We start from the raw sequence: 11,119 nt of genomic DNA on the forward strand, positions 1-11,119 counted from the left end.
TTTATATTATATTTTTAAAAAATTATTTTATTTTTTATTATTTAAAACTAATTAAAACTAATTTGTAATAATTAAAAATATTTATTAGATTTATAAGTTATAAATATATTAATAAAAAAGTATTTAAATAAAAAAACAAAAAAAAAGGTTTACGCCACTCCATTTGGCGACATGATTCTATTCCGTGGCATACTGGGAATTATTTTCCAAACTGTGGCATTGAGGAAAATTATTTTCATGGCTGTGGCATTACAGGAAAAAATTCTTAGAAAGAGGAAACACCATGGATGAAGAATGCAATAAGGTGCACGTGGTACGGTTGCAAGTTGCAAAAACCAAGATTGTACGATTGAAACGAGTCAAGCCCCATACACGTGTGGTCAGATTCCTCACTATACAGTCCTACTACTCCTCTCAATCACCTAGCACAAATCTCGAAGGCAAGGGTCAATGCTTAAATTACCCTAAATCTGTGGGTCCAAATTACCGACCATTTTTGCAATTATTTATTTTTTAATTTCAGTTCCATTCTTACCCTTCACTATATTGTCGGTGACACTAATAAGGAACACAAAGTTGGTTTAATTAATCACTGGTTATATCATTTTACATCACACTTAGAATTGGTTAGTTACAGGATTCATAAAAATTACAAACCATATAAACAATGATATGTATATTGATCTAATTAAAAGAATTTTGAAAGCTTCTTATTGAGAGATAGATTTTTTTTAGAATTAAGATTAAATCATAAAGTAAATAAATAAGTGAAATACTTTATATATAAACATCCAATAACATATAAATACAAATGTGATGACAGTATTTTTTTAAACTTAATTAAAAGATATGAGTTTGAATTTACTTTTATAAATATAAAGATTTGGCTTGGATAAAATATCTGATTTATTAAGAAGGATAGATGAGTCTAAAAGAAAAAAGAAAATAAAAAATAATTGAATTATTTATATTGATTTAATGATAAGATGTTTATTTGTTAAAAATAAAAATAAAACATTTATTCTATTGGATAGATAATACATTTTAAATAATTATCGTGGCCAACTAACAAGGCTTAACTAACTTGAAACAAAACTAATTAATAACCAACTAGAATATAACAATTAACACAATTTATTTTGACAATTCATAAGAAATACTCTCAAAAATAGAGAATCAAATTGTTTCAATTTTTTTTGTCTAATTGTTTAATGATTGAAATTTCCCTCGTAAAAATGAATAATTAAAATGTCGCAGAACTCAAACTCGCATAATTTTAATCGAATGTTTTTATATATATCAATTTTTTTTAACATTTAGTTCAAATAAAGGAAATCTACCTTCTTAACAAGCTCCCTCTGAAATCAATTTAGAGGATAATTGATTTTAGAGGTAAAAAAACCACACCTTTCCACCAAGATGAAACAGAATGACTCCCCATATATCAACTCCCGCACAAGGAAGAGACAAAAGAGATCCCATGCCACGCCAAAACAAATATCCAACCAAATACAAGAAGCATCCGATAAAAGTTTTCATCTCCGTTTTGTTAAAAGGGCTATATTAACATGACAGGGATCTCTAGCACCTAAACACCCCAATCTTCGTAGGTTTAGAAATTAGACTAGGGATGGACAAATTTGAACTGTTCGATTTAAACCGACCGTTTTATTTTTTTTTATGTAATCGGCTCGGGTATCGGGTTGATTCAGTTGCTTAATTTGGATAATATATGATTGTTTCGGTTGGACTTAGATGATTATTTTAGACCTGATGAAAATCGAAACCGGACAAACCTAATTAATATTTATTTTATTTATTTTTATTACATATCGTTGACTCAGTAGAAAAATGGAATTCATAATTTTATAAGATTATTATCATTTTAATAATTTAATTGTGTCATTGTGTAATCATAAGACTGCATATTCAATATAAAATTTTGAGTATATTATTTAGTTTGTGGTTTAAAGTAAGACAATGATCAAATTAACGTCAAATGATATTTAAAATATTAGCACATAATAATTATAATTTTTTTAGTAATAAAACATACTTTTTTATTAGCTAATTCTCAAAGTTTGATTGTTTTTAAAAAAATATTAAAAGTTAAATGTATGTGAATTTTATAAAGATGAGTCATTTTTATAGATTTATTTAATAAATGTTAAATCAACTAAACCGATCTGATTTTTACGTCAAACTTAATTAATCGAATCCGTTAAAAACTGAAATTTTATCGGTCAAAATTGGACCTTAAAAATGAAACCTCGATTTATATCCGATTTAAATTTTACGCCCGAAATCGATTCGCACCAATCAATTGTCCAACCCTACATCAGATTGTTGTGTACAAATGTGAGTTGTTAGTCCCACATTATTTGGAAAAGTGAAGGTTGAGCATTTTAAAAATGAGAGGACCCATACACCTCACCTTAAGATTTTAGATGAATATGTGGTGTCTCATTCACTTGTGTGTTGCTTTTGACCCAATGTGAATGCTCCCCATGATGACCCAACTGTGGTATCAGAGTCGATGGTTCAATTAAGGGACCAACTCCTTGTATCGAAAGTCTTCCTGACAATGCGGTGGTCAGGCGGCGTGTCCCGTTGTAGTGTCCGCAACGGCGGTACAAGTGTATGTGGATGAATGAGCTTCCTCTTAAGGGAGAACATAGTGGATGACTCACCATTGAGGGGGAGATTGTTGTGTACAAGTGTGAATTGTTAGTCCCACATTGCTTGGAAAAATAAAGGTTGAGCACTTTAAAAGTGAGAGGACCCATACACCTATCACCTTAAGATTTTAGATGAATATGTCGTGTCTCTTTCACTTGTGTGTTGCTCTTGACCTAATGTGAATGCTCCCCATGATGATCCAACACAGACAACCCCACCTAAAAAAAATCTTAGAATCCCCTTTTACACCTCTCAAAAAAATCTCCTGTGAATTTTGACTAACTTCTTCCATTCTCACTAGCATTTTTAAAAAAGAAAGGAAGAAAATAAGAAGAGCATTGAGGACTAAATTAAGAAAAATTAATAACTCTCCTCTAAAGGTTGAGATATCTATGATTTTAAGAATGGAGTCTCTTTCACATAAGATTATATAGAGATTCTCCGATGATTTCTAACCGACTCATTCTAACAATTATTACTTATCAATTGAGCTGTCTTAATAAAACATCATTAGTGCTTTATTAAAAAACACTTATTTTACAAAAATTTATAATTTATTTTTAGTTTAACTTATATTAGATTAGACAATATTTACAATACTTTATTTTCCCATACTTATACTTATAGACTACAAGTCCTTATTTAAGTTATTAAAGAAGTGTCTATTAGTAAATACATTGATTTTTTAAAGGTTATGGAACCTTATTTAAGGTGTATCGACACATATATGAAACCTAAAATAATACCTCACTCATGCAATAAAATAAAGGTTAGCAACCATGTACACTTTCACTGAAACCCATTAAAATATTTTCTTAACCACATAAAGACAAACACATGTTTCCCCCCTATTTTTTTACATGCAAATACCATAGCTGGCAATGTATGTACTTTGCCTAGACAATCAATATCTTAAGTTTCATCTTTATAACCATTCAACCTTCCACTCACCTTCCATATGTCAAAAACCAATTTCATATCCTCTTTCTTTATTCATCTCTTCAAACACCAAAACTTTATTATATATAAATGCCATTTCCATAACTCTTCTACACAAACAAACCCCACAATCACTTACTACTTGAAAATGGGTTCTTCTTCAATGACAATCTCCCCAAGAAAGCTTCATTCAGATTTATACTCCTTTTCACACCAACAAGATTCTAGCACTCCACTAGTGATAAATGTTCTTGCTTCATTGATTGAGAGAAACATGGCAAGAACAAAGAGAATAGTGAAAAATTGTTCTAAGTCTTTGTCTAAGGCAATTAGTACAAACATCTTTGATTGTAGAGAGATCCCAGATTTGTCAATCCAATCTTATTTAGAGAGAATTTTTAGGTACACTAAAGCAGGATCTTCGGTTTATGTTGTGGCTTATGTTTATATTGATAGGTTTTGTCAGATCAATCCTGGATTTAGAATCAATGCTAGAAATGTTCATAGACTTCTCATTACAACTATCATGGTGGCTTCCAAATATGTTGAAGACTTGTAAGTTTCTTCTCCTTTTTTATGTTTCTATATCTTGTTTTTAAAAGTAATCAGTGGTTAAATTTAATTATTTAATGGTGAATAAGTGAAATATCGCATATTCGCTAAAGGAGCGTCTAATGTTTATTAAGTATATATATCAAATTAGCTCCCTTTTAAGTATACATTAAATTATCTGAATTTAGTTATTAATTTTTTTATTTTATTTTTAGTGCTTTTAACTTTCAATATTTAAATATTTAGATATTAGGTGTGTTTGTATTTTAAAAAATAGAAGATTAGAAAATTATTGTTTACTATTACTATTTAAAATGATATTAATAACACTTTTCAATATATTTATTACCAAAGCGTTGACAGGTGATGAATAAATAAAAAGTTTGTTAGTTGAAAACAAGTTTGGTTATGTCAATCTCAGTCATTGATACTACTTGCTAACAACTTAAGAAAGGGACAATTTTTTAAGAAAATCAAGAGCATATGTTACATTTGAGAAAAAAAATATTTTTATTTTCTAATTTTACTTTGATGTACAAAATTATATATGATTTTAAAAGTTTGTACATGAAAAAAATGTTGTTACAAATCAATAAAATATTAATAAGATGGTAAGAATCTCTTTCGATTTAATCAGAAATTTTGGATTCGAATTCAATTTTAAATTAGATAATAAAAAATTTGACGGGGATCTAAGAGATAAAAACTAATAGAGACAATTTGTTTGGTTTGATGACAGGAACTATAGAAATTCATACTTTGGAAGAGTTGGTGGATTAACAACTATTGAGCTAAACAAGTTGGAGCTTGAATTTCTGTTCATGATGGGATTCAAATTACATGTAAATGTGAGTGTTTTTGAGAGTTATTGTTGTCATTTAGAGAGAGAGGTTGGAATTGGGGGAGGGTACCATATTGAGAAGACATTAAGGTGTGCAGAAGAAATCAAAGCAAGACATAGGAAAGAAATTACGGGTTACACACAGATTCCTCGTGTTATGTTGTAATTTAACTAATGATTTTAAAATTTGTTTTACTATGTTGTTGGATATTAAATTTAGACACATTTCTAGGAGGTTATTTCAATCTTAGATTGTCTATATTGTGAGAGACTTACTTGGTGTATATTTGAATATGTAAAAGCTTGCAAGTAAAAAAAAAAGGTACAATGATTTATCATGATTCTAAAAACTTTGACTTTTTATCCAAACATGCACTTCACTTGCCGTGTCCAACTTGTTGGTACTTTTGTTGGGTTTTTTATCCATCCTCAAATTTGTTATGTTTAGGTACTTCGAGTATATTTTCTCCAATGATTTGTGTGTATTTATTTTTCTCTTCTTTCCAATGTATGAATGTACATTCCATGAACCGTTTATCATTTTATAAGGCTTTTTTTTCTACAATGTTCTAAGAGATATGGTTTATATATTATCTTCTTGAACGCGCAAAAGGTTCAATAAGAGAGACTAAATATCAAACACTATTGAAGGCTACATACAAGAAATAAATAAGCATCTTTTTACTCTCGAGCACAAACAATTTCAGGCCCAAGCTCATCCAATATCTTTTAGATTAATCATACAATCCTCAGTATGATATGCCACATTTTACATGAAGCAGTTATAAGTGTATTTGTTATATAAAGAGAGAATGTGCCATTTTATATGTAATTCAAATTCATCTTCATTACTCAACATTTTTCATTCTCTCGTTTACTTGGACGTTAGAGTGCTAACATTGCACGCACACTTTCACACCTCCACATCGAAAAGCTAAGTGCACCATATCAAAAGTCCAATAACTAATTCATCTCACATTTCTGGTTCCTTGCAGAACAATGGCGTCGTCTGTGGGAGTTAACTTTTGATTCCTACAAACTTCAAGAAGAAACCTTCATTCTTAATTCAAAGGGTCAAATATTAGATTTTCATTCGTCGAACCACTAATTATGAGTGCACTTGTCCATTAGATCTTTTGCATGATGTCAAAACTTAGGAAAACCTTAACATTTATGTACATTGAGCTGTATCTCCGAGTCATTATGTGTGCCTCTGCATTAAGAATCTTAGAATGCACTTAAAACATGTTTGAAAAAGATATCATGCATCAAAATTGGATTACATAGCATTAAAAGTAAGTCACAAGCTTTAAAAATCAATTTTTGCTCAAAACACAATTCTATGTGTCGACCACATAGGATTTTCAAGTCAACGCATGTGCTGCAATGTTAAAGCCTGTAGCTTCTGTTTCTATGTGATGAATCATGTGTCAACGCATGCTGTATATGTGTCGACACATGCAGTTTTCGAGTCGGCGCATGTGCTGCAGTTTTAAAGCCTGTAGTTTATGTTTGAGTGTGTCGATACATAACTTGTTATATGTCGACTCATAACATTACATAGGTGTTTACGGTGATTTCCGGTAAACAACCGCTAGTCTTCCAAACTATAATAAATATAATTTGGTTACTCGCAGGATCGACTAGACTGATCCTAGGACATAGTCAAAAAGATTGTTATTGATGGTCATTCGAACCATATCTATGATTCATCTTGTCAATAAGAATTACTTCGAACGAAATAAACAAAATTAGCAATCACTTCGTTATACACGTTGTTAGACGCTGGCCTTAGGATCTAGAGGGGGGGTGAATAGATCTTACACAGTTTTGTGGAATTAATTGAACTTTAAGCGGAAGTGATTCTGAATCGACTCGCGTCTATTCCGAACCACTATTGAAACGATTGTATATGTATTAAAACCACTAACCAGCTTGAGATAAACGATAAGAGAATACACTATAGAATCAATACGTCGCTCTATTGAAAATCAATTAACTTCTTATATGATGAACGACGTTTGCAATGCAGTAATAGTGAAAGAAACAAAAACACAAACACTTGGTGATAATGATCAAATTGATGGTGATTCAATGTGTGATGGATTGTGATGTTTATATAAGTTCTTAATTCACAATCTTAACACTCGAATCGTTGATCAATTTGCTATTATAACCAAATATGAACAGAACGTAAATGAAAAGGTAAAAGCGACAAGAACACGATATTTGTTTAGACAGTTCGTCGATCGTCCTCGCTACGACTACGTCTGCCCCCAATTCCAAACTGAAATTGGGAAATCTTTCATTAATGTTGAAAGCAGTTTATACAAAGAAGATAACAAAGCGATAAACCATAAACCAATTATGTCGATCCTTTGAATCTTCTTCCCCCTTAATCTTGACTCAGATCAAGGTGATCCAAGAGCTTCACTTGATCCCTTTTCTGCAGTGTCTTGAATTGCCTTGAACCCTTGTTCTTCAATCTTCACACTCAGATGGATCCTCGATGAAACCTCTTGATAAAAACCCCCAAGAAACACCTATCTTGGAGGACAAAACCCGCAGATTTTATTCACCAAAAACCCCACAAATCTTCACCCACTAGGAATCTTCAATTCCGTTCCATGGACGTTATTGAACTCGATCACTAACCCTCAACGCAAGAATGATTATATGTAATTGTGTTGGAGATGACGAAGAACGAAGATGAGATGCCTTTGTGTATCTTTCAGTCGTTGGTGTTTTTTTCAATAATTGAACCTTGGACAATATATATGAGAGCTTTTCAGTTGATGCAGAGAAAACCAGAAATTTTGACAGTTTTGATCAGATAGGTCGACCTAATTTAGGGCTGGGTCGACCTAACAGAGCTGCATATCCTTTGGAAGTCAGTTTTGATCAGATAGGTCGACCTAATTTAGGGCTGGGTCGACCTAACAGAGCTGCATATCTTTTGGATGTCATTTGTTCCCAGTTAGGTCGACCTGTCAAAGAGGTAGGTCGACCAGAATCCACTTCAGATGCGTTTTGGGGAAATTTTCTCAGATTAGGTCGACCTAGTTGTTGTGTAGGTCGACCTAGCAGAATGATATGTAAATTTCTTCATTTTAGGTCGACCTGTGTTGGGAGTAGGTCGACCTAACTGCTGATTTTCTGAGTTCCTCTTATTTTGCTTGTGTTGAGTCGACCTGTGTGCATAGTAGGTCGACCTGCTCTGTTATGAGAGACCAAAGCTTACTTTTCTTTGAGTTCTTTTGCTTGTACCTTGTTGCTTGAATGCTTGTTGAGTTTGCCATGAATCAAAAACATCTTTGTGAGTGTGATCTTGTATTCACATACTCCCCCTTTTTGATGATGGCAAACCGGTAGTAGAAGCATTGGCAATAAGTGGTAAAAGCTCCCCCGTACACTCAGCATCTATTTACTCAGCTGAGCTCCCCCGTACACTCAGCATCTATCTCCCCCTTTGACAACATCAAAAGAGATACAAGAAAAACAGAAGAGAAGAGTAACGAGAGAAACATAGATAAAATGCTAGCATTCATAGTATAGTAGATAAAAGGTAGATAGTGATAGCATGAGAGCCAAATATGTTTAAAGGTGTATTAAAGATGAGACACATATATGAGCAAGAGAGATATATGCATGAAGTCACTATAAGCATGTCAATTGATAGCATATTATAGTATCAATAATATTTTTGGAAGTGAACAACAATTACGTTACCGCTTTCTCAATATGTAGGTGTCAACTTTAGTGGCAGCCTTTAGTCAATGTGGAATGACGCCTGGCTTGATGATGAACTACCTTTACTCTAAGAGAAATGTTAGCAGAAAAAAATATATATAAAGTAAAGGAATAATATTAAGAGAGAACAAACGTAATTAGCCCAAATTAGAGATATCGAGTATCCCTAATTCCCTACGAATGTTGAAGTATTGCTCCGTTGCTAGAGGTTTGGTGAAGATGTCAGCTAGTTGCTTCTTGCTTTCTACATGTTCAAATGTAACGTCTCCTTTCTCTACATGATCTCGTAGAAAGTGATGTCTTATTTCAATATGCTTGGTACGTGAGTGTAAGACAGGATTTTTACTCAAGTTTATGGCACTTGTGTTGTCGCACATGATAGGTATGCGATCAAGCTTAATACCAAAGTCAAGAAGTTGTTGCTTGAGCCATAATATTTGTGCACAGCAGCTTCCAGCAGCTACATATTCTGCCTCAGCAGTAGATAATGCAACCGATACTTGTTTCTTGCTATGCCAACTTATCAATGAATTTGAGAATAGATGACATGTTTCACTGGTGCTTTTTCTGTCGGATTTGCAGCCAGCAAAATCTGAATCGGAGAATCCTACCAAATGGCACTCATTTCCCTTTGGATACCATAGGCCATATGTAGTAGTTCCACGTAAGTATCGCAGAATTCTTTTGACAGCTTTTAAGTGAGATTCTTTTGGACAAGATTGATATCTTGCACACATACACACACTAAACATAATGTCTGGTCTTGAGGCAGTAAGATATAATAGTGAACCTATCATACCTCGGTATAATTTCACGTCAACCTCTTTACCTTTCTCCTCTTTGTCTAGATTAGTATTTGTTGCCATAGGTGTGTCAATTTCCTTTGCTTCACTCATTCCAAATCTTTTGAGCAGCTCCGTACAATATTTAGTTTGATTCACAAACGTTCCATGACTGAGTTGCTTGATTTGTAGGCCAAGGAAGAAATTTAGCTCACCCATGAGACTCATCTCAAATTCACTCTGCATAAGCTTAGAAAAGTCTTTGACAAGTTTTGCATTAGTCGACCCAAATATAATATCATCTACATAAACTTGGACTAAGAGAATATCTTTATCTTTTCTTTTAATAAAGAGAGTAGTGTCAACTTTACCCCTAGAGTACCCTTGACTAAGAAGAAATTTGCTCAAACGTTCGTACCAAGCCCGAGGGGCTTGTTTAAGACCGTATAGAGCACGTTTCAGCTTATAGACATGAGTTGGATACATGTAATTCTCAAAGCCGGGTGGCTGAGCAACATAGACTTCTTCATTTATATAGCCATTTAGAAAGGCACTTTTAACATCCATTTGGAATAGTTTGAAGTCTTTAGAACAAGCATAAGCAAGTAAGAGACGAATAGCTTCGAGACGTGCTACAGGAGCGTATGTCTCTTCATAATCAATACCTTCCTCTTGATTATAACCTTGGGTGACTAATCTGAAGGATAGAAAAACACTTAGAAAGGGGGGGTTTGAATAAGTGTAGCTTTAAAAACTTGACAGATAAAAATAAATTGCACAGTTATTTTTATCCTGGTTCGTTGTTAACTAAACTACTCCAGTCCACCCCCGCAGAGATGATTTACCTCAACTGAGGATTTAATCCACTAATCGCACGGATTACAATGGTTCTCCACTTAGTCAGCAACTAAGTCTTCCAGAGTCTTCTGATCACACACTGATCACTCCAGGAACAACTGCTTAGATACCCTCTAAGACTTTCTAGAGTATTCTGATCCACACGATCACTCTAGTTACAACCTGCTTAGATACCCTCTAAGACTTCCTAGAGTATTCTGATCCACACGATCACTCTAGTTCCTTACAACTTAATGTAATCAATTCTAAGAGTATTACAATTGCTTCTTAAAAGCTATAATCACAAACTGTGATATTTCTCTTAACGTTTAAGCTTAATCTCACTAATATATTACAACAGCAATGTAGTGAGCTTTGATGAAGATGAAGATTCTGAGCTTTGATTAGAACAGAGTTTCAGCAAGTTAATATGAGTTGTTTTTGTTCAGAATCGTTAACCTTGCTTCTCATCAGAACTTCATATTTATAGGCGTTGGAGAAGATGACCGTTGAGTGCATTTAATGCTTTGCGTGTTCCGTACAGCATCGCATTTAATGTTATACGCTTTTGTCAACTACCTCGAGCCTTGTTCACGCTGTGTCTACTGACGTTGCCTATAATAGCTTTTAACGTTCCTTTTGTCAGTCAGCGTAGCTTGCCACTTGTACTTCCTTCTGATCTGATGTTTGTGAATACAACGTTTGAATATCATCAGAGTCAAACAGCTTGGTGCAAAGC

The 11,119-nt window shown here is 33.2% G+C and overlaps 1 protein-coding gene across 1 annotated transcript; it reads left to right on the top strand.

Moving 5' to 3' along the window:
• Positions 1 to 3,573: 3,573 nt before the first annotated feature.
• LOC131611522 (cyclin-U2-2-like) lies at positions 3,574 to 5,370 on the top strand. The gene is made up of 2 exons (XM_058883517.1): positions 3,574 to 4,173; positions 4,910 to 5,370. Exons 1-2 carry the CDS (start codon positions 3,638 to 3,640, stop codon positions 5,175 to 5,177), a joined length of 804 nt encoding a protein of 267 aa, XP_058739500.1. The 5' UTR covers positions 3,574 to 3,637; the 3' UTR covers positions 5,178 to 5,370.
• Positions 5,371 to 11,119: the final 5,749 nt, after the last annotated feature.

Source organism: Vicia villosa, linkage group LG6, assembly GCF_029867415.1.
Source record: "Vicia villosa cultivar HV-30 ecotype Madison, WI linkage group LG6, Vvil1.0, whole genome shotgun sequence".
NCBI classification, from domain to species: domain Eukaryota; kingdom Viridiplantae; phylum Streptophyta; class Magnoliopsida; order Fabales; family Fabaceae; genus Vicia; species Vicia villosa.

Excerpts from the sequence above, each read along its gene's own strand:
- LOC131611522 (XM_058883517.1), top strand. The coding sequence starts at position 3,638 with ATGTCAAAAACCAATTTCATATCCTCTTTCTTTATTCATCTCTTCAAA. Across the intron at positions 4,174-4,909 it reads TCCAAATATGTTGAAGACTT|GAACTATAGAAATTCATACT; the intron begins GTAAGTTTCTTC and ends GTTTGATGACAG.